This window comes from Lycium ferocissimum, chromosome 3 (genome assembly GCF_029784015.1).
Source record: "Lycium ferocissimum isolate CSIRO_LF1 chromosome 3, AGI_CSIRO_Lferr_CH_V1, whole genome shotgun sequence".
Classification (NCBI taxonomy): Eukaryota; Viridiplantae; Streptophyta; class Magnoliopsida; order Solanales; family Solanaceae; genus Lycium; species Lycium ferocissimum.
The window spans coordinates 23,981,164-24,005,456 of NC_081344.1; the positions used below are offsets into that span (position 1 = coordinate 23,981,164).

The 24,293-nt window shown below is 33.5% G+C and overlaps 1 protein-coding gene and 1 long non-coding RNA gene across 4 annotated transcripts; one reads left to right on the forward strand and one right to left on the reverse strand.

The window, feature by feature from the left end:
- Positions 1-3,694: 3,694 nt before the first annotated feature.
- LOC132050072 (protein RAE1-like) lies at positions 3,695-13,714 on the forward strand. 3 transcript variants are annotated; one of them, XM_059441114.1, is made up of 12 exons: positions 3,695-3,772; positions 3,967-4,041; positions 4,962-5,048; positions 5,808-5,885; positions 5,970-6,160; positions 7,789-7,930; positions 9,702-9,782; positions 10,997-11,125; positions 11,648-11,725; positions 12,705-12,776; positions 13,079-13,159; positions 13,340-13,714. In XM_059441114.1, exons 2-12 carry the CDS (start codon positions 3,985-3,987, stop codon positions 13,388-13,390), a joined length of 1,047 nt encoding a protein of 348 aa, XP_059297097.1. In that variant the 5' UTR covers positions 3,695-3,772; positions 3,967-3,984; the 3' UTR covers positions 13,391-13,714. The 3 variants fall into 3 exon arrangements, with proteins under 3 accessions (XP_059297097.1, XP_059297098.1, XP_059297096.1); XM_059441113.1 differs by having other exon boundaries at positions 3,702-3,864; XM_059441115.1 differs by lacking the exons at positions 11,648-11,725; positions 12,705-12,776; positions 13,079-13,159; positions 13,340-13,714 and adding an exon at positions 11,267-11,287 and having other exon boundaries at positions 3,700-3,864; positions 10,997-11,221.
- A 6,760-nt stretch (positions 13,715-20,474) lies between these two features.
- On the reverse strand, positions 20,475-21,601 carry LOC132051053 (uncharacterized). Its single transcript, XR_009413556.1, has 2 exons — positions 21,178-21,601; positions 20,475-21,060 (listed from the first exon to the last, which is right to left on the reverse strand). It is a non-coding gene; the product is annotated as an uncharacterized LOC132051053 (long non-coding RNA).
- Positions 21,602-24,293: the final 2,692 nt, after the last annotated feature.

Sequence of the window (24,293 nt, forward strand, 5' to 3'; positions counted from 1 at the left end):
TAACAATTTGTTCGGTCGTTATTGCGTTTTTGACCATTTTTCCCCCCATTGACACGTCCCCGAGCCTTATTAGTACTATTTTGACCCGAGGGGACATGTGGCATGGTTGCCTAGGCTTTAGTTTGGGCTTTGATGTAGTTTTTGGAAAATTTGGCTTTTAAGTGAAAACCGTTTGACTCACAGTTGACGTTTGGGTAAACGGACCTTTTTTGGAAATTCGTCAATTCCAAGAGGTCCGGATGATCATTTGTGACTGATTGGTGGGCCCGGTTAGGTTCCCAATGCATTCCGGTGTGTTTTGGGCTAGTGTTGGAAAGTTAATTTTAGGCCGTTGGGGAGTTAACTTAGAAAATGAGACCTCCGTTGGAAATTCTGAGCTTACAAGTGCGTTCGTAACACCTTTTTATGTATATTTGCATATTTGGTTTGTGTCCGGAAGTTTCTGGGGTGGTTCCGGGTGTCGATTTCAAGTTTGGAAGTTCTGGTGTTTGGTGAGCGCTATAGCGGTGGGGTGAGCGCTATAGCGGTGGTGCTATAGAGGTTGGGTGACCGCTATAGCAGTGGGCGCTATAGCTATAGGGTGACCGCTCTAGTGGCTGCGCTATAGTGGCCTGTTGACCGCAAAAGTGGCCGACGGGCAGTTTTCTAATTTAAATGCCTTTGGAAACCCTTATTTCCTCCCATTCCTTATATTATATTTTCTTAGCATCTTGGAGGCGATTTGAGGAGGGTTTGGTCAGATTTCTCTTAAGGGTAAGTTCTCTAATCTCAATCCCTTCCATTATCTTTCCTAAGGAAGAATCCATGCTAGTAACCCCATAGAATTTGGAGAATAAGAGAGGGTTTGGGGTATCTTTCTAGAATAAGTTATTAATCATAAAACCTTGATTTGTTGGTGGATTAAGCTTGATTAAGCAAGGAATTGTTGAGTAGTAACTACATAAACATGATTCCTTCATTATTAGTGGCAAGTTGTGAGATTTAAAGTTAGGGTTTATACCCAAAATTGGGGGTTTCATCTAGAATACGAATTTGAGTATTTCATGAGTTAATATAGCTTCTAATTGATGGGAATTGATCACCTAGAGTATGAATTTCATGTTTACGCCTAGAATCCCCAATTTCTCCTTTCTAGTTCATAAACCCCACTACATGGGTTAGGATTTGGGACTTGAATAGAAGTAAGATTTGAATGATGATTCTTCTTAATTCTAATTCTAAATTCGGATATAGCCAGACTTTCATTACCTTGAGGCGCAATGAAAGGTCAAGGCGCACGATTGACACTTCGAATTTGCTATTCCGCCTTCCAGGTAGGTTATGGCTTACCTTCTGGTTAGAATTCGGTTAGCGAAGCATATGTATAGTTAGTTTGAGTTGGAGAAAAACATGTAAACCTTAGAGTATGAAGTTGGGTTGGATATTGACTTAGGTTGGGCCTTGTTGTATAATTTGGGGGCTAGCCACCTCGTTGTGTTGTTGACTTGCCTTGATCTATTTACTTACTGGCTTACTGCCACGTTGAGACATTGGGTATTTGTGACTAGTGATATATCATGACTATGATTTTGCGGTGCTATACTTGATTGAGACTAGGGATGAGAATTGTGATTCCATTGTGGCTTATTATGTAGCCTTATTATTGACATTACTTGTGTGCCCTCTGTGGTACTGCTTGGGATTGGATTGGTTGTTGATATTACATTGCATCGTATTCATACTCATTTCCATGATACATTGATATTGCATGGTTATGATACTGATGATGATAAGTGAGCGAGTGTAGCCTCCGAGGTCTTTGTCAGAGAGCGTGAAAGAGAGATGAGAGTCCGTGATCTAAGGTCATTTACCGGAGCAGAATGAGTGTTGATAAAAGATCTTGCTGTTGTCATCTGCATACTTGAATCATACATTGAACACTCATCTTGCATATATATATATATATATATTTGACCGGGGGAGACAATGTGGCCTGTGTTGTTTTTGAAATACTTGGGAGGTTTTATACTAATTGCGCGACCATTCTATGCTGTGTGATACGGGATGGTCGGCAGGAGTGAAGGGTGGAAAGGTCGTCTCTAGGCTATGTGTTGCGGAGCGACATAGTACATGGACTTTACGGGTCCCCATAGGTCATGACCATTGAGACACGAGGTTTCGCTCGAGGCACGTGTGTACAGGGTGTTGATATATGGCCTTGCATTCATATCATCCATATCATTGCATTGCATTACACTTGTTATCATCATTGTGATTGGATTGTTATTGTGTTGTGGAACTGGGGTTAGTATTTGTTGTTTGTACTGACCTGTAGTTGCTGCATTCTTTTACGAATGCAGAGTACCTGGATAAATCTACTCCTACCCCTCGTGGCTGATATTTGAGGATTGCTGATTCGAATCTCTTTAGGGTGAGCATGAGGACGGTCGCTGCTCGAAGAGTTTTTCTATTATTATGTCTTGTTTTCTGTTCTAAGACATGATTTTGAGACTATTTCCAGACTTGTAGTATTTAGTTAGATGCTCTTCTATGACCAGACCAGATACTGGGGTGGAAATCTTTTACTTCCGCGCTTATTTATATTATATTTGTGAGACTTCGTTATTTTTCTTTCTTCCGCTATTTTTTATAAATTGTGAGTGTTGAGTTAAGGGTTCGCATGCTGAGGTGGGAAAGGTAGGTGCCCACATGACTTAGTGAAATTGGGTCGTGACATTTATACCCAAATCTTGAATTTCAGATTCTAGGGTTTCTTGTCCAAGATGAAGATTCAAGCAATAATCTATGAATTCTCAAGGTTTAATCTTGTTAATAAGAGTATTGGAGTGTTAGAATCAACTTTAAAACACCATTCAAACTCACCTTGAAGGGTTCTTGATGCCTTGGGCAAGTTCTACCTCTCTCTAGAACGTTTTTCGTACTTGAAAAAGTTGGAAAAATAAACCTCAACGTTGGATACTTATAAAATACGAAATTGCAAAGGTGCCGCACCTGCTATACTGTCTTCAGTAAAATGGGCATAACTTTTTGTATAGAGATCCGTTTGGCCCGGTCTTTGTATAGATGAAAAGGCATTTCAAAGGGCTACAACTTTCATTTCAAGGAAGTTTTCCCAAATTTTCAACGAATGAGGGGGTTATGCCCGCTTGAAGTGAGGCCTTGCGAAAGTTCACTTGAAAGCATGGTCTGTTGCGTAAATTCCAACTTTAATATGCCCAAAAACTCATCGTTTACGTTTTGTAGGTTCTCAAAGCGCTTCCTACACTTCCCATTTTGATTTATTTTACAAGTCAAACCATAGCCCGAAAGCACAAAGTGTTATACTAAGTGCACATTTATTTTGAACCAGCGGAAGTAATATTTTTTTTTTTACTTACTCACTCCCTCCGTTTTAATTTATGTGAACCCATTTGACTGGGCACGATATTTAAAAAAGAGTGAAGACTTTTGAAACTTGTGGTTCAAAATAAGTCTTGAATATTTGTGTGGCTGTAAATTATTTCATAAAGTGAATTTATTTCTAAATTAGGAAAGAGGTCATTCATTTTGATATGAACTAAAAAGAAAATAGATTCACATAAATTGAAACAGAGGGAGTACTAAATAATAAAAAATAAGTAAAAATACCACTTATTTTCTAAAAGAACTCCTCACTACCAAACGCCCCCGTAAATATTTTTCCGTGTCTGGACGTATACCTTGAATTTATAGGAGAGAGCAAAAGTAGAAGCGGAGGCAACAGTCGGCAAAAACACTAAAGCCTGCGTATACTGTACGCTCAAATCTTTCATTATATAAGCTAGCTTTTAATCCTCTGTAAAAACTATACGAGTCTCAGTCAAATACTAGAGTTTTTCTTTATCAGTAAGACATTGTTATTTCAAGTGGATTTGTGGTATTTTTATTCTGAATTCTTCATCCATTTTTTTTTTTTTTAAACTTTTGGGTTTTGTTTGTTCATTGTAGCTAGCATAAGAAAATTCAATGTCGATATTTGGTGGCGCTACTGCTGCAAATACAAATCCTAACAAGTCTACTGAGGTATTGTTTCGTCAATTTTTGTTTAATTTATTCCAATTTTTTTATCTGCTTTTTAAAGTTTCTTTGTCCCAGTTTGTTGTATAATTGCTATTTATAGGTTTGTTTTGTGTAAAGTTTCATGATATGTGTATATAAATTGGAATGTATATTCGGATTAGTACTGAAAATCAGTTGTGTACGAATTTTTAGTTGTTGAAGTTAAATGAGAAATTTCCTGTTGTAGAAACTAGTGATATCTTGGTTGTTTTAATTTTGAGGATATTTTTTTTTTTTCGCATGCTTAAAATTTGAAATTTGTGTATAGAGGTCAAGGATTAGGGTAGAAGGATAGTAGGTAGCTGAGTGTTGCATACTCCCTCTGTCTCAATTGATGTGATATTCTTTGTATTCTGAGAGTCAAACAAGAAAATCATTGACTTTGATTTATTCATATGCCCTCTAAATATTTTAAATTGTTAATTATCGTGACTTATAGTACTTTTATGTAGTTTCTAATATGTAAATTATTTTTCAAAAAACTTAAAGATTGCATGTCCTAATCCACTTTCAAACTAAAGAAGTTTGACTCTCGAAATCCGAACTGTATCACATAAATTTTGACAGAGGGTGCTAGTCTCCTCTTCTCATCTTCTCCTTGTTTAGTAGCCTTACCTAGTATACGCATAGTATCTTATTCTTCGATTTTACTACTACCGGGTTACCTAGTTTGCTTTGTTATTTCTTTCTATCCTGCTTTGATTACACTTATTTTGAGCCGAGGGTCTATCGGAAACAACCTCTCTACCCCACAAAGGTAGGGGTAAGGTCTACGTACATCCTACCCTCCCCAGACCCCACTTGTGGGATTACACTGGGTATGTTGTTGTTGTTTGTCATGCATGAAATTTGTATCTAACATTTTGGGTAATGTATTCCAAAAGGTTCAACAACCTCCTGCTGATTCTGTATCAAGCCTCTGCTTCAGTCCGAAGGCTAATCTTCTGGTTGCTAGTTCATGGGATAACCAGGTTTGCTTTCCGTTATTATTTTCCCCATCTCTAGAATTTTTTTTGTGTCTTAGTACTTTTCGAGTAGAGATAACTGTGAAATTTAAATAACCCGAATTTGCCTTGAAAGATAAATGATTTGGTACTGGAAATAAATGGATTTGAATAGACCGGAAAATATATAAATGATTCATATAGCTGAACTGAACTAACTGGGATTGAGGTGTAGTTGATTGATATTAGTTTTTGAGCATGAAAAACGTTTGATAAGCATTCAAGGCTCTCCAATCAGCAATTCATGTTTGTATTCTGCCCAAATAGTTTGTTTACATATTATTAGAAAAGTTAATAGAACTTTTTAATCTCTTACTTGTGTAGATAACTCCAATTTTGGATCTAATATGTATGTGATAATTAAATAATTTTTAATTGCTCATTAGTGTAGTTGCTAAAACCTCGAAGTGGGATAATACTCTAAATGATTTTTCAATCAAAATATGAGGTAATGGGCTAAAAGGTGGAGTAGGGTACTGTACAGAGACAAAGACGTTTTGAAGTTTTTTCTTAGAAGTTTTCTTTTTGTCTGTTGAATGGGTCGTAGACATGGAGGAATTACCGAGGTAGTTACACTACATATTGGCCCATTAATACTTAGTACGATTTTAGGACTGGGAAGAGGGGGGAAATAATATTCAGGTACAACTGCCTCTCTTCTATTTCTAGATGGTTTTTTTGGTTAAATGGAACTGGAAATCAATCTTATTCTGTGAGCTTTTCTAGGTACGATGTTGGGAAGTAATGGGAAGTGGAACCAACGTTGGAACTGTACCCAAGGCCGCTATATCACATGAACAACCGGTAATATATTGGCATTTTGCTGGTAAATTTACTGATCTTGCTGTATGCCTTGGATTTATTAGCTGTACAATCTATTTCTGGCAGGTTTTGTGCTCAGCTTGGAAGGATGATGGGACGACTGTCTTCTCTGGAGGTTGTGACAAGCAAGTGAAAATGTGGCCGTTATCTGGTAGTCAACCCATAACAGTAGGCATGCATGACCTTCCCATCAGGGACTTGGCTTGGATCCCAGAGATGAGTCTCTTGGTCACAGGAAGCTGGGATAAGACTTTGAGGTAAGTAGAATTTGCTGCATATCGCATTTCTCAAAAATATCCGTCTTAGGGGCCATTGTTTTTATTAAAATTAAGATGGCTGAATCTTAATATACATCTGAATGTTAAGATGTTGTTTTTAGATTAGATCAGAACACCAAATGATTAAGAGTGTTGTTTTTGGGAAAATTACAGCCAAATACCATTCAGCCATCTAGTTTACAAAATATGTACATGTGTATAGGTAGTGTATAGTTTATACTAAATATACATATACTGTACATACCTGTACATAACATACCTATACATATATAATATATATATACCTACCTATACAGCCGAAGTGTAGAGGTAATGTATACTTCGGCCATGTTTGGCAAACTAGATGGCCGAAGGGTATATCTATTAAGTCTCCCTTTGTTTTTTCAGCATCTGATGACTGAATTTGTGTAAATTGTCTATATTTAAACATAATAAATATACAATTCAAATAAAAAGGAAATTAAATATTATATCAATAATCGGGCAAATCATAACTTGAAATAGAAAAAGTTTATCATTTGAACAGATGAATTTCACTGCTTAGAAATGCAGTAACCCAAATCTGGTTTGAAAATTATCACCTATATAGATAGTTATACTGGGCATATGTCACTCCTCAGTCACCAGGTAACATAAGACTTCTCAACAAACCCGAAATACTCACAATTACAATTGCAACATAGTCGGAACTCGGAAGATATGAGGTGATGGAAAAATTAAACAATTCTGCAACAATAGATTGGAGAAATGTTTAGCTGCTGCCACCACCAAAGAAGTAACTCTTCTTTGTATTGAAATTAACCCACCCCATCCAAACCTGCTATTTTTACTGATGTCTCCTATTTTAGCCACTGGTCTTCTCAAATCATATTTCAGAAGGGTTCTTGTTAAACCCTAACCTCAAAACTGAAAACTGCCACTAAAATACAGAATCATGACTGGAGAATCTCAAATAGCCAGCCAGGAATTGATATCCTGCCAGTTCAAGAGGAGAAGATTGGTTGGCTGGTTGATAGTTGGAAGAGAGAGATGGCAAAGTGTGAATTCTGCGATAAGAAAAAGACGGAGACTTTTGAGAGCGAAAAAAATGTGTATTTTTAAGGTCTAAATGGTGTTAAAACTTTGGTACATATCTGATTTATTCAGATCTACTAAGATGTTTAATAAATGCACTTAACGGACTGAGACCTGAATGATTCAGATTCATATCCTTATTAAGTAAAAACAAGTGAAGCCTTAGTACAACTAACTTTATTATTTCTGTGGGTGACTGGAGAATTGGAGTTTCATAATATTGTTTTGTTAGTCGAAAAGATGATTCATGTAGTAAATCATAAGCTTTTGGCGTTAATTTACTCAAAATAGTAAGCATAAGCTTAGAGAACGTGGGATGCTTTGTGCACCGGGCTGCCCTTTTTAGTGCATCTTTCTAGGGTGGGGATTTCATTTCACTTCCTGCATTCTAGGTCATTACTCTCTATATGTAGTCAATCAAGTGTCCGCTTTTTGTAAGGTTCTTTTTTGGGGTTCACATGCTAATATTTCCTTTGGATTCTGTAATGAACGTGGTATTTAGCATTGTAATCTTGGGCACAATTTTCTTCCAGGTATTGGGATTTGAGACAGCCAAATCCAGCACATGTCCAACAACTTCCTGACCGCTGCTATGCACTTACAGTGAAACATCCTCTGATGGTTGCTGGCACAGCTGATAGAAATGTTATAGTATTCAATTTGCAGAATCCTCAGGTATTACTCCTCATGTTTGATGGAATTATTCAGGTCATTCAACAGATTTTTGCAGCTAGATTTTGTACCTGTGAGTAATTAGGTTAATCATTATTTTAGCTAATTGGTATTGTTCCCCACTTGTGAGGTTACACTGGGTATGTTGTTGTTGGCTGGCAATACATACTGTACTATTATTATGTGATGTCTTCATTATAAATATATTTTATAGCGTAGTAGATATTTTTCTGATGTTATTGCCTTTTTATTTGTCCTCAACTCCTAAATAAGCAATTTGTTGTTTATAAGACAGCTTTATGAAGTTTCTTTAATAAAGATTAAGTGCTTTTGTGCAAATGTTTTTGTGCATTAATGTCATGTTTTCTTTGGAAGTAGAAATCAAGATTTATTTTTAAAAACGATGCATCCTGAATATGCAATGGTTAAGCTTACAGAGCTAATCAAATCCAAAAGACCATCTATACCATTTGCATATGTGGATTTACACCAAAAATACATACATTAAAAATTTGGTTTTCAAAGAGGGAGTGGGGGTAAATTACTCCTTCGTGAGATCTGTGATTGTCCTTCGGGGAGGTCCACAGAATGCTGCCTGGAATAGTATGATACATATTCTTCTAATCGATTTGCTCACCTTCCACCCGCACCAACTACATATGCATCTCTATGAGTGTAAGGTATCATACACTCTAGGCATATAGACTCGAGAAGATATACAAGACATTCTTTTCGACAATACACAATGAAAGTAGATTCTTGGAGTCTCATCTCTGCTTTACATGTGTAACACCTATTCAACAGAAATCCCCCTCTTCTTTTTAGATTCTCTTGGGTAAAGCAAGCCCCAGCAAAGCTGTCCGACTGAAGCAAGCTACTTTGTTTCCCAGAATTAATCCAGTTTTGTTGATAAGCTTGAGCAGCAAAAAGGCCTTTTTTTTCACCAATCAATCCCATTTTATCAACTGTCGGAGTGCATCGTTTTACCTCCTGCAAACTGCTTGTCAATGCCATTTATCTTTCCCCCTCCAATCTTGGCAATTCCTTCACAAATCTTCCAGCTTCCACTACTTCAACCTGCAAATTGTAGAATAAGGACAAGAGGCAAACATTTTTAGGGGAGTCTGCCCTATCCGAAGATACTACCTGCACTAAATGTACAGTCCAGCACTTGCGGTTTATTGCTACAGTTTTTCGTCTGTTCTTTATGATTTTACTGGAGAGACTAGTTTGTCAAGTCTTGGTGTTTCTACAATTTTGGCAGCCAACTATTTTCTTTATTTCGTGGGCTTAAGGAGTTGTAGGTGCCTGGTCAATCTATGGATAGAGTGATAAAACTGGTAATATATAGTATAATATTAAACCAATTGTTAATTATCCAGACCTTCTACATTTGATGAAAGGTTCTCATATTAGTAAAACCTTTTGAGAGTGCATTTTTAGTTCAGAAAATTTAAAGTTGAAGGCTTGCATGTTAACCAAAAATAAAGATTTAGAATGTTAATAACGTCAATTTCATAGGTTTTGGTCCATGATTTTCTTTTTACTCTCACTAATCACTAATCAAAAAAGGGAAAGATCGAGAAAACTTAAGCATGCTACATATATTTTTTATTAGATTAGATTTTAGAGAAAAGGTGGGAAAGCCAAGTTTGTACATGCAGAATTTTTGTTGTTGTTGGATATTCAAGTATTAATCATTCTGCAGCATCCACATATTACTAGCATTTCCTTCTGATTGCTAAAAGCTTATATTTCCTTAAACTTGTTACAGACTGAGTTCAAGAGAATACTCTCACCCTTAAAGTATCAAACTCGGTGTTTAGCTGCCTTCCCTGATCAACAAGGGTTCCTGGTGAGTAGCTATTTTATAGTGTAGTTTTGTTGTTGCATGATCTAATACCTTCTTTCGTATGCTATGTTAAATTGCTCAGTCTCTTACTTTTTTCCCACCTTATACAACTGCCAGAGTATTTGGAGAATGATCTCAGAGCTTAATATTTTGAGCTGATACAAATTCCTTCTTATATCAAACTAAAGATGAACAAATAAAGAGACTGTCTAAAAGAGTGTTATTACCTTTGTTTTGGCAAGTTTTGCCAAGACTTAGACTTAGAGAGTCAAGGTCCTTTCCTTATGATGACAGTGTTCTTACATAATTTCTTCTGCCAGAGACTAGAATTGATCTGCATAAGATACCATTTATTACATGAGGCTTGCGTCGTGTTTGAATAATTGTTAACATACTCAAATCAACAAAATCAGACTGTTCCTCAAAGTTTTAGTCCACTTGTGCTGCCTCGAGAAGGAGGTAAATCTCTTAGTGGAGTTCTACTAAATTGGGAGATGCAAGCTGATATTGCAAAGTCTCTCTCTGTGATGCTTGCTATAGTTTCTTTATCTGCCCAAGCACTTCATCCTTACTTGGGCTTTCTTTTTTCAATGGCCAGCTATTATGAGACAGTCCCAGTTCTTCAAACTGCTTTGACCTCTCTCTAATAAATTTCTTTTTCCCATTTCACCTTTTCTGTCTTTTCCAGTGGTATTTTGTTTTGGGGGAGCGGGTGTTGGAGGAAATGATTGGACTTTCTTGAATTACAGTCTGAGGGACGCAACCAAGGAAGCTTTCTATCAACAGTGAACTGAACTCTTGTAGATCTGTTGTTTGTAAAGCGTTACATTACAAAGTCCAAGAAAGCAAAAAGTAATAAATGTTACAGGCTGATCCAATGTTGTAATCGAGATAATGGAAAGAGGACCAATTCCCACCTTCACTTATGCATTGTGATGTTTAAAGACACTTCTACTGAATCTTCCTCCTTAAGAAAGATACTTAAAATATTGAATCTGCTTTAGTTATTTTCTGAAAAGGAGCTCTATGTTGCATTTGGGTTTTACTGTCCTAGGCATTCTTGACTGTTTCCCTATGGTTATAGCTTATTTACATCTTACATGTGGTCTGTCGATAATTCCTTATATTCTGATGTTCTGAACACATATCAGATGCATCGAGGTTCTAGATTCATTGAGACACGTATCATTTTTTAATATTATGCATCCTATATTTAGGTTGGCTCTATTGAAGGACGGGTTGGTGTGCACCATCTTGATGATTCGCAACAAAGTAAAAACTTCACATTCAAATGCCACAGGGAGGGCAACGAAATTTACTCAGTCAACTCTCTGAATTTCCATCCTGTAAGATATTTTTATTCATTGCAGTCCGCATTCTCTATAAACTTTGCTCTCTGTCTTCTAATGCTGCATCTTTTGGGAGGTAGAGGATGTGTAGCTGTCTCTCATATCTTTTTTTTTCTTAATAATGTCTGGTGGATATAGTGTTGACAGAGAAATTGCCAGTTAACTGCTGTGTTGACCATTTTTAGCAAGTTTTTGTCAGAAGAACCAATATATGGTGCATATACATTTCTGGTCTTGGGTAATTAAAATCTATAAGCTTTATGATTGTGCCATTTCAGTTGTCCTTACCTTAGACTGGTATTCTTAGTTTAGGTGGAGCAGGGTGAACTGCTAAGTGTAAGAGCAAGAGACCTGAAAGTTTATAGTAAGCTTGTGTTGATAAATACTACACTGGGACTAGCTTCTTAAAGTTGGTCTTCGCGGAAGTTGTCATTGTCAAATAGACTTTATACTATTGCTAAATGCTACTAATATTGCTACTTCAACTCATTTGTCATGTGTTACTTCTGCCTCACCCAGACACATGGAACATTTGCAACTGCCGGATCTGATGGTTCCTTCAACTTTTGGGACAAAGATAGCAAACAGAGGCTTAAGGTGCCCTTGATCCTTTTTATGTGCTAATCTCTAAAAACTTCAGTCATTTTCTTTGCGTTATATGATTTCTAGCATGTATTCTTTATGAATGAAATTGGCATGCATTTAAATGCATGTAATTGATAAAGCATTAAATGCATGAATTGATAAAGCATCTTTCTTTGTTTAGAGTATCCTAGTTTCTGAACATTAAAAACCAAATATCTCTTTTCATTTGTTGTATATTCATTCATTTGATTATGATAAAATAAAAACTGTCATGTTGCAAAAGAGGATTGCTCTATAAGACCTTACTTGGCCGGCATAGACCTTTCTGAATATTAGGTTTTTCAGTGTAGGAGTTTCTAGGATTTCTCGAATCTTCCGATTATTTGGTACACATCAACTGTACCACTTTCTTTAATGCACGCCAGATTGCAAATTTATTACTTTAAAGTTTCCATCAGGGTGGCGGGTGACCCATAAACTTTAGCAGACAGTGATTCGTGAAGGAAATACTACTTCTGGGTTTTTTATCTATGAGAAAACAATTATGTTAAGTCCTCAGGTACCTTTTATTGCTTAAGATCCAAACTGTGTTCCTCTTGAAGAAACTTCTATGGCATTCTCCAAATTGGTTATGTATGGAGTCAAAAAGAACAACAAATTAGAACATGTTAAGACAGTTGTTTGTTTGCGACCCCCTCTTTCTCTCTGTATTTTTAACCTTGGATATATATTTTCTCTATCGAACTGCTTTTCAATCATTACTACAAATACATGTCATTATCAAGTTTAACAACAAAAATCTGTGTTAATCAAATAGTGATATCAAATGGAACACTAGCATGCTTTTCAATAACGCTAGGAACGCTATTATGTTTTTGACACTAGATTATTCTTCATAGCATGTCAAGACAAGAATATTTTATATTTAACATTTATAACAGCCCCAACTTTTGGCATCTCCCATTGTGACTTTTCTGTGTGTTTCCTTTAGGCAATGTCAAGATGCAGCCAGCCCATACCTTGCAGCGCGTTCAACCATGATGGCTCAATCTATGCATATGCGGTATGTTTTTTGTTACTTTTGTTCAGTAGAGCCTTTACTATGAATATATTTTGTTGTGCACGCTCACCCTTTCACAAGGGTGTGTTCTCTGTGACACTAAGAAAACCATTATAGGATACTTACCCCAGTTCCAGTGTAGCTTTTTCCTTGCCAGCATAAATGCAGAATGCCCCCCTTTTGTTTCTCCTTTTCCCATAATTCTTGAATCTGCTAATGTCTTATTGTCACCGAAGTTTCTGATTTTCTGTCTTGCATGCAAATTTACTTCAGTTTTCAATTTGTTTATCCGATTTTGTGTATAGGTTTGTTATGATTGGAGCAAGGGTGCAGAAAATCATAATCCATCAACTGCAAAAACAAACATTTTCTTGCACTTCCCACAGGTATATTCCATCAACAACTGAACCCTTGGTTTCTTTTTCGATCAAGAACTGAACCCTTGGTTTCTTTATCGTTACTTAATGTTTGAACCATATATACTCATCAATCCCCAAACGAAAGAAAAAGAAAGTATATTCGTGTTTACAGCTGTAAACAATCTATGTATGCTTTTTTCCATACAGGAGTCTGAGGTTAAAGGCAAGCCAAGAATTGGAACCAGCAGTAGAAAGTGAAGTCAGCAGTAAAGCTTTTTCTCACCAGTTTGGTGAAAGTTCGTGTAGTTCTGTACATGGAGACATTTGTGTTCCATTTTTGGTTTTTTCTGTATGCACTCATGCAATTAATTCGTGGGAGTAGGAGTTCGAGCTTTGAATAGAGCAAAGGTTCGTAGATAGTGGTTTGAGTCTGATATTCCTTAGATAATTAGATAATTGCCTGTTCTCCATCTCTATTTCACTAGCTTGTAAACATGTTAGCCTATGAAACTTTCTGGCATTGATTGATTAGCTCTCTCTGAACTTTCTATCTCAAAAGTCGAATTACAGCTGTTTTGCTTTTACTGTTCGTAATTACCGCATGAGTTATAGCTCCATAGCATGTTAACTAATATTACTCATCATATGGGATGCCATTGTTATGCCATTTTCATTTTCTTTTCCAAATAAACAAATTATGTATGACATAGGGTAAACAGATAAACGAAGGCCATTGTTTTAAATAGTATAATCACTAGTTCAATTAATTAAAAATGCAAGTTTTTGAAAGAGAAAAAGTGCAAATGCAAGTATCAAGTGACAAGTCTGAATTGTATAAAACAATACCTTCAATTTATATGCCTCTCTTCATTGTTTCAATATCATAATAGTCTTGTCATCATTTAGTGAATATTTGTAATATTACTCGACTACCTTAAATTTAGAGGCAGTTGACTTTAAGATTTGGTATGATGTTTTTTTTATTTTATCAAACTAGCTTCCCATACTAGGTTCCTGATCTGTTTTGAGAGAAAATAACAATGAAACCGTAGTTTTCTATTTGTTGGTCATGTTGTAATTTGTCTTAATCCAATCAAGCAATTAAATGATTAACTAGATAACTGATCTGGAACTTAATCAAGATTTAACTTATAATAGCAAAACAAAGGAGTGATTGTTTATGTTTTATGTTATAATTCAATCAATCCTCAATTACGCCCGCGCGATCGTGAAAATCCTATTTAGTTACGCACAAATACAAAAACTTAGGGCTATTTTGATTTTATATATGGCCCAATATATCAATGGTTAATTTAATGGGAAAAGGACATAAAGGGCCGTCCGGCCCAAACTATTCCCCCCCGAATGGCCCATGTTTCTCCAAACCCAAAGTGTAGCCAGCACGACCTTTTGTGGCGACTAAAAAAGTCCGCTGCAAAACAATGGACTATTTGTGGCAGCTTTAGTCGCCACTAAAGATCAATTTTTTTTTTTTTTTTTTGTAAAAGCCACCGAAGATCAACTATGTATAGGAAATGTATCACACGTATAAAAAATGTATCATTGTTGTAAGAATATGTATCCCTACCGTATATGTATAGAAAATGTATCATAGGTTTTTATAATTGTTGTGTAATTTGTGTATAATAAATGTATCATCAACGTATACTCGTTAATCATACATATATTATGCATTAGTTCGTACATTATACATTGATTATGCACTAATGATTCACATATTATACATATTCCATACATAATATGTATCATCAACGTATAATCACTAATTGTACATATATTATACATTAGTATGTACATTATACATTGATTATACACTAATGATTCACATATGTATCGAAAATGTATCATAGGTTTGTATCATTGTTGTGTAATTTGTGTATAATAAATGTAGGCAAAAGTCATAGATAGCCCCCTAAACTTTACCACATTTTCCTCATGGCTACCTAAACCTAAGCTTGTTCCAATTTGATACCTAAACTACTCCGAATTTGTACCATATAGGCACCTTTTTTACAATCAGCAAAAAATATAATATGTTTGTACTACACTCGCGATGACGTGGCAAAATGACCAATTAAATGACGACATGTGGCAGATTAGTCCAAAAAATTATTAAAAAAAGAATTGAGTTAAAAAAAATTAAACACCTTATTCTGACCTAACCAACCACAGTGGCCGCCACCCACCCAAACCCTTCCCCTACTATTCCATCAAACCCACCCCACCCAAACCCCTCCCTCTCCCTTTACTATCAGCTGTAGCAATCCCACTGTAGGAACCACCCTTCCTCCTTCCATGTTTTTTTTTTTTTTTTGGTCTTTCTCAAACAGATTAAATATCAAGTGGTTATCCAGATTGATGATGGCTTAAAACAGATGTCTGACATTGCATTGCAAATAATTCTGAATGCCAAACTTAGTTTGGGCACTTGATGGGTAATAATTACGAATCAGAAATGACATTTGCATTGAGCATTACCAGCTGAACTTCGCTTAAAAAGTCCTTTTGCAACTCAGTAGAAGATGGAGTCACGCCGGAAAAAATCAAATTTCACCGGGAAAATTATATTACCCAAATCTAATGTTTCTTTTACTTGGAGAGAAAACAAGGGAAATGGGTTGAGTTTAAAAGTATAATTGGAGAGAGAAGAGGAAAAGAATTGGAGGGAGAGAGAAAGATGAGGGGGAGGATTGAGGAGTCTCTTTATCTTTTAATATATTTTTTTATTATTATTTAGGTTATGTTGGCTATTATTAGGTGTATAAGATGGGGAAAAAAAAAAGAAAAAATATTATTTGAATTCGTTTTACGCGCTTCAAGAGGATGAAGAACACGTTTTTGGCCACCTCAGGAAAAAGTATCCAAGTGGTTCAAATGTGTACTAGTTTAGGTATCCAATTAGAACAAGCTTAGGTTTAGGTAGCTATGAGGAAATGTGATAAAGTTTAGGGGACTGTCTATGACTTTTGCCATAAATGTATCATCAACGTATACTCACTAATCATACGTTTATTATACATTAGTAATACATTGATTATACACTAATGATTCACATATTATACATATTCCATACATAATATAGAAAATGTATCCTATAATTTATGTATAAACTGTATCATTCTTGTATAGAAAGTGTATTATACGTCTAGATAATATATCATACATATACAATATATAAACTGTATCATTCTTGTATAGAAAGTGTATATATAATTCCAACATATGTATATAAACTGTATCATTCTTGTATAGAAAGTGTATATAAACTGTATCATTCTTGTATAGAAAGTGTATATATAATTCCAGCATATGTATATAAAATGTATCATTCTTGTATAGAAAGTGTATATAAACTGTATCATTCTTGTATAGAAAGTGTATATAAACTGTATCATTCTTGTGTAGAAAGTGTATATAAATTGTATCATTCTTGTATAGAAAGTGTATATATAATTCCAGCATATGTATGTAAACTGTATCATTCTTTATAGAAAGTGCATATAAACTGTATCATTATACAGCATACGTATAAAAAAATATATCATACATATACGTATAGAAACCGTATCATTGTTGTATAGAATATGTATTACTATTGTATATATATAAAAAATGTATCATGCGTATAGAAACTGTATCATTATTGTATAACATGTGTATAATAAATGTATAATTAACATATAATTTATGTATAATTAACGTATAATTTATGTTTAATAAATGTATACTTACTAATTTTATTAGTTTGTAGATGATATATTTTAGTTTGTTAAGTTTTGATGATGGTTACTTTAGTTTATTTATTTAGTTCTTCTTTTTTAATCCCTAGCAGAAGATAGAAAAATAAACGGAAGTTTGTAGCGAATCTTTAGTGGCGACTTTTAAAGTCGCCACAAAAGTGTTTTGAGATATTTCCTGAAGGCTCAATCAACGTATAAATATACACATACTATACATGTTTTGGAATATTTTTTGAAAGTTCAATCACTGTATAAGTATACACATATTATACATGTTTTGAAACAGTTGTTGAAGGCTTAATATGAATTTTAACCTTTAGTGGAGACCTTTTGAATTGCCACTTAAAAAAAGAAGAAGGAAGAAGTTGATCTTTGGTGGCGACAAAGTTGCCACAGAAAGTCCTTTTTTTCCAAAGGCATTTGAGGCGTTCGGGTATTGACAGTGACTTGGGAATAGTTTGTCTTACAGTAGTTCATGGTATTAGGCCCAAATGTGGGTTTACTTTGACCTGTTGGCCATTGCATGTCCTGTCCCTAATTTAATTTGTTATTTTGCAAGTATTCTTCAATTTTTATCTTTATTATATGAGAAGAAGATCTTGCGAATACCCTCCACTTTTTGAAAAATGTATAATAATAATAAAAAAGTTGCACACCCTACTGGTGCTACACATCAAAATGAACAGCTCTATAGAAGGCCATTAACCCAACAATCACTAATAATATAGATACAATACTAAAAAAGCATAGTAGAAATCCACAAATGACGTAATTAATATGCAGTACAACCATCTACCGGAAAAAATGTTATCAACTCCTCCATGTCCATACAGATGAGATTTCTATTGCAAACAATATATCATGCATTGTGACGTTATAAATCTGCCATATCTTGGGACCGATATATGGAATTTTGATAACCATATCCATTCCCACCAAAATGCACATATTTCAGACATAAATTAAAGATTTTCTTGAACCGTGAAAAGTGGCAACCAAGAAATATTGACGTGTGGGGACTTGAACTTGATAAATCTTGCATGCTATTTCTTTCTTTAAGCATCTCTTTCTCATTATTTCTAAAAGGAGCCTTCAAAATATATATTGTCTCATCACTATATTCGAATTCAGAGGAAAACAATAATTATTCCATTAAAAGAACAATTAATTATTTCCTTTGGAAAAATGCCATCAAATTTAATACGTATCATACCAAAGAAGAGAGAAGGGGAGAAACTTACCTGAAAACTCATCCAAAACACAGGAAAAGGGCCAAAGTATCTCAATTCAAACCTAAGATAGGAAAAAAGAGAATAATCCTCTTGGTCGGCTCATTACAACTTTTAATCTTGCAAGACAGAAAACGTGCATGGTTGAGAAAATAAAGAGTACATCCCGATACTTATAACAACACCAATAATCACAATAACAACATTTATAACCCTAACATAATTTATATTATATATAACATAGTTTATTGATATCGATATCTAGATGCGGATCCAGGATTTAAGCAATATGGATTCAATAACATCCTTTAAGGTTTTAGCATTGAACCCATTGTATGTTTGTGGCTTCATATCTATTACTAATTTGTTTCAATTTTCGTAAATTTTTACACATAAATTTATGCTCCGCCCCAAAAGTGTACTGGTTCAAATGAACTCGCTACCAATAATTTACATTCGCCTCTGCCGGTATTAGGGGCGGAGGTAGGTAGGCTCCAGGGGTTCGAAAAATTACAGTGTATATACGAGGTTAAAATTATTTTTTTATGTATATATAGTAGATGTTAACCAACCACTCCTTTACGTGTATTTCTTAACTTCATATTTTTGAACCCCACTGGATTTAAAAAAATCCTGGCCACCGACCTTGTGGGTATCACGTTATTGAGCTTTATTGAAACTTTAAAAAACAATTGTGACAATAACAATAAAAGAAAAAATTAAACTAAGAACGTATTCATCTATATTATTTTACCTTCATCGCATCCGCAACACCTCTAAACGCCTGCTTGGGTTTTCTGCTCAGCCTTTCTTTGAATTCGAGTACCCATCATGTTCTTACCACTATGTTGTTGTTGAGATTGATACTCCCTGTTTCTAAGTATTTAAATTGCTCTTGCCTAGAAAACGGCAAATAATGGTTAGAAACCAAAAGTTTCGTAACTGATAGGGTAAATGTATTATATATATACTAGTTAATTTTTCCTCGTTTGGCGCAGTTGTAAAAGACATTATTGAATTTATAAAATAAGTTTTTGTAAATATAGTCAAAATAGAAGAGATAAAGCTTTTCAGAACTAAGCTAATACAGTGATTATTTTCAAGAGAAATATGATATCAACTCGAAACAACTTTTCATAGTTTTAGTTGGTTCTAATTTTTAATAATTTGATATGAAAATGAAATAAGATGGTAGTTAAATAAAGATGGAAAGTTATAAAGGCGATGCGGCGAAGGTTAAAGTACCAACAAAAATTAATTAGTATACGATATATTTATACGTAGTTTGATCCATCAAAACTCAAAATAAACGACTCGATTACATTGTGACGCTAAATCTTTGAATAAAAGAAAGACGTTTGTTGTGTATTGTGTTTAGTTTTTTTGTTGATTTAATCGCTAAACTATAGCCTCTATGAGTCTATATAACTTGGAGAGACTGTTGGAATCACTATTTTTTTTTTTTTTTTCACTCTGCTTTTTTCACTTTTAAGTTGTCTTAATTTGTCTAGTTTTCTTGTATGTCAGAATATTAAGAGTCAAAGTTAGAAAGACACATTTTTGCCTCATCTTTGTTTGAAAAGCTATACAATGACTCAAATACATATTGGAATTTAGGATTACATTTTCAAATAATAATGATGTGTTTTGAGAGAGATATGTTGAATACTAGTGAATTTAACCGCGCTTCGCGCGATAGAAAAGATATGAGTAAACTAACGAAATAATAATGTTATAAATTTATAGAAAAGGTAAAAAAAAAAAAAAAAAATCTTGTTACACACATAAAACTGAATTCTCTATAATTGAATTAAGTCACAAATACCAATATGTTCATTATAATTCTTTGTGGAATCTCATAAGAAGATCATAAATTAGCTATCTACATTTCAAGTACACTAAATATATTGATGATATGTTATGGAAAGTGCACAAATTACTGACTCGTCGTCTATAAAGATAGCTTTCTCAAATGCCTTAAAATAGAAGTAGTGTTAAGAATATCTTTTTATATGCAACTCTATGCAAATAGTTACATACAGTAACAATAACTGGATGTAGTAAAGCTATCAATGAACATGCAAAAAAACAAAAGAAAATATGGACCATTTTTTTTTACCAATAATAAGTAACATGAATCAACTTTCTCAACCAAAGTTCTATTCAATATTATGTTATACATTATCCGACTTAAAATTTGGATAAAAGAAACTTTACCCATACTTCTTTTTATCTTTTTTTGCTCAATTAAATGTGTCGCAATATATTATTCCACCGTTCGAGGTAAACAATACATAGTCATTCTTTAGATATTGTCACTACAAATACTTAAAATTCGGTAGGTAGGCGCAAAAAAAAAAAAAAAACGATCTACATATATATAACTGCATGATACATGCCACAACACATGATAAGATTTAAGAACAACAATGAAAGTAAATTAAAAGAATTACAAACATTACATCAACTTAAATGAATCTAACAAAAGCCACCTGAGATCGTTCCTCATAATCCATTGATCAGTCAATCTCCTTGACCGACCTCTTTAGTCTTAGAACATAATTTTTGCACTTAATAAGCCATTGGTAATGAAATTTACAGTAAATCTATGAGAGATAATAGATTCTTGATTGTCTTTATTAAAGAAGATTTTTTATTTAATTACATATCTATGTAGAATATGTTGAGGAAGTTTTCTGAAGAAATCAATAAAAAGGTACCTCTTCAAGGATTTAATTTTCTTTTAGGATCTATTCTATGCTTTATGATAATTTTGTCCTGCAAAAAAATAAAAAGAAAGTTATGAATCGAGAACCTCTAACTCAAATTTGGAAATTTAAACCACATATATTTAAAAAAAATAAATTGAAACCAATAAATCAGAGTGGTCAAAATTACTTATTTGGACAAGTCTGATGGAACCGACCCTTTGCAAAATCTGATAAAATAAAAAAACAGATTGTTAGTGTTACTTCACCTCTACATCGAGTATTATATTTGCGTTTCATAATAAACATGTCCACGAATATAGGGAAAATTGTCATCATTTGCAAACCTTAACAATGCTATCTTCTTCTCCTTCTACAACGGAAGAGGAACTTCCAATTAACAAACGTTTCTTCAAGGTGATGGTGCTTGATTTACGCTCTGAACTTGTAAGATAAAATAATTTAAAAAAAAAAGAAGAGAAAATGCAAGGCTTGTTACTTGCCTGGACTGGATGCAATACGTAAAAGAAAGTACATATAAAAAAAACGAAGAAGGAAAAGAGTGATTTAAGGAAATGGTATGAATAACATTAATGATGAGGTTAATGGGAGGGAAAAGGGTAGACCAACGAAGGGATTGGAAAGATTGGAAAGGTTTCAGGAAAAGAGATTAATAGTGTTAAGTAGTATGATATAAATAAATAAGGCCATCTTTAATATTCAACAAATTTTAAGGTAAAATATTTTTAAAAATTCATGAAGTCTTTTAAAAAATCCTATGAGTGGTGCACCTCATATTTCTTTTGCCTAGCACTATATATAGATTAAATATTAATAAGCCTTTACTCTTTTTTCTCCAAATTAGACTTTGTTGGTATTATTATAATTATGGAGTAGTTATTGTCTTGTAACTGATTGTAGATAGTTGAAGAGGCTAACCAATAGTAGTAATAACGATGGTTTATAAGCCTTATCCTATGATTTCAGTTAATTTTGAATTAATTAATAAGCCTTTAATTTAAATAAAATTTGAAGGGAGAAGTTGATGAAAAAAATTCAAAAAAAGGTGAAAAAAGATAAATGCCAATGGAGGCCATAGAAAGGTGCCACATAAGATTGTCTATGCCTAGCTTTATATTATATATAGATTTGTTTTGTCTAATTACCTCTGCAAGAAGACTTTAGCATATCTCACTAATTCAAAGACGATATTAATAGTTAAAGGAAAAATGATATAAGGCTTAAGACTCTTTATTACAAAATACAGTCAGACCTCTCTATAATGGCATCCGCATATAATAACACCTCTCTATAACAGCCAATTTTTTCGGAACTGATTTTTTATGTTATATTTTACTTCTTCATAACAACATTTCTCTTATAACAATAACAACCAACTTTATAACAGTATGCTCTTTGTATAATTACCCCCCCTCCCCTTGCTCCATATAACAACTATCTTCTTTTTATGGTAATATAATAATTAGCCATCTTTATAAAAATGGAATATCTATGATTACCACTAATAAGTGTAGAGATTTTGACCAAATATTCGATCATTTAATAAACTATTACAATAAAAAGTATTATATGAATGTATATATTTTCATCATTAAACGATTTTCCTTTGTTACACGAAGTGTGATTAAGCCTAGAATTTGGCAATTAAAAATGAAAATTAGATTGTATGCATCTTTTTTGCCTATAACAACGAAATATTATTTAATTATCAATGTTGTTATAGGTGTATAACATCCATCCTCTATAATAGCTGAAAATTTCGGACTCAACGATGTTGTTATAGAGAGGTTTGACTATATATAGATAGTTTTCCTTATTTACAAAACATAATGGTATTTTACGAAACATGATGGATTTTTATATATTTTTTATTTTTTTCCAGATTTTTTTTTAAAAAAAATTAAAATTATTTTTTAAATTTTTTTAAAATATTTTAAACTTTAAAAAAAATTATAATTTTTTAAATTTTTAATTTTTTTTTTTTTGGGCTCAAAGGCTTAAAAAATCACCTCAAATTTTGTGTATGAAAATGTATGAAATGTGTATGTATGAGTGAAATTTTTAAAATAGTTTTCATAGACAAAATTGTGAGCGAAAACTTTAAGCCTTGAATATTGTATGAAAGTTGTTACAATGTTGTTGTAGTTATATTAATTTTTCAGAAACCTAATATGAACTTTATATACGAAAAATGTGAATGAAATTCTAAATCTTGAGCGAGATATACACATATCATACCATTCACATACATAAAATTTTGAGCGTAATGTTTAAGCCTTGATCGAGATATACACATTTCATACGTTTTTCATACACAAAATTTGAGCGAATTTTTTAAGCCTTGAGCAAGATATACACATTTCATACACAAAAATTTGAGCGATTATTTTAAGTCTTGAATGTTGTATCAAAGTTGTGTACAATGTTGTTGTAGTTGTATTAATTTTAGAGAAATCTAACATGCACTTTATACACGAAAATGTGAGCATTTCATACCGTTTTCATACACACAATTTTGAGCGGATTTTTTAAGCCTTGAGCGAGATATACATATTTCATACATTTTTCATGCCATTTTCATACACTAAATTTTGAGCAGATTTGTTAAGCCTTGAGCGAGATATACACATTTCATACATAAATTTTTGAGGTTTTTTTTTTTTTTTTTTTAAAGTTTAAATATTTTTATTTTTTTAAACAAATAAAAAAAATATTTTTTAAATTTTTTTTCTTAAAAAGTATATTTTGTATAGGGTTTGTAATGTTATGTTTTGTAAATAGAAAACTATCTATGTTTCGTAAATATTTCTCCTTCATATGTATATATACGTACTTTACCCATAATTAAACCTTTAATTCATATCATTTTTTTGCGCGGATTGTGCTTCTTCTGGGGTGGTCTTTAATTTTTGTCCCTCAAATTGGTGGTCTTTAGTTTTGGCCCTTCGCCTAATACTCCGAGGTTCTGGGTTCGAACCCCAGCTCACTGTTATACCCTATTTTAACCGGAGTCAAAATGATTTACAACATTTCGGTAATTCCGGGGTTAATTAAAGTTAAGGAATCACCGCCTAATTATTTATGGTAAATTAGGACACCTAAAGTTAATTGAAGTTATTGTCTATAGTTAACTCCGTTATGGTCTACTAACTTAAAGATTCTAAGTAAAGGCTTAATTAATCTAAAGAGAAGGTATTAAGCACCCTTTAAGATCCATTAATAATGGTTAACCGACCGGACTTAAGTTTAATTAAAAGGCTATGCGTAATAACTCAATAAGGGGTAAAACGACCAAGTGAGTAAGGACAATATCTAAACATTTAAACAGTTGATTAAAGTACTGTACATAATATAGTAAGTAAAAATACTTGGTTAATTTAAGAATCTCAAAGTAAACGAAAGTCTCATGTTTTAGACTTAAAACGTAGGTCCATAAGTAAGT

Excerpts from the sequence above, each read along its gene's own strand:
- LOC132050072 (XM_059441114.1), top strand. The coding sequence starts at position 3,985 with ATGTCGATATTTGGTGGCGCTACTGCTGCAAATACAAATCCTAACAAG. Across the intron at positions 5,886-5,969 it reads CTATATCACATGAACAACCG|GTTTTGTGCTCAGCTTGGAA; the intron begins GTAATATATTGG and ends TATTTCTGGCAG. Across the intron at positions 9,783-10,996 it reads CTGATCAACAAGGGTTCCTG|GTTGGCTCTATTGAAGGACG; the intron begins GTGAGTAGCTAT and ends TCCTATATTTAG.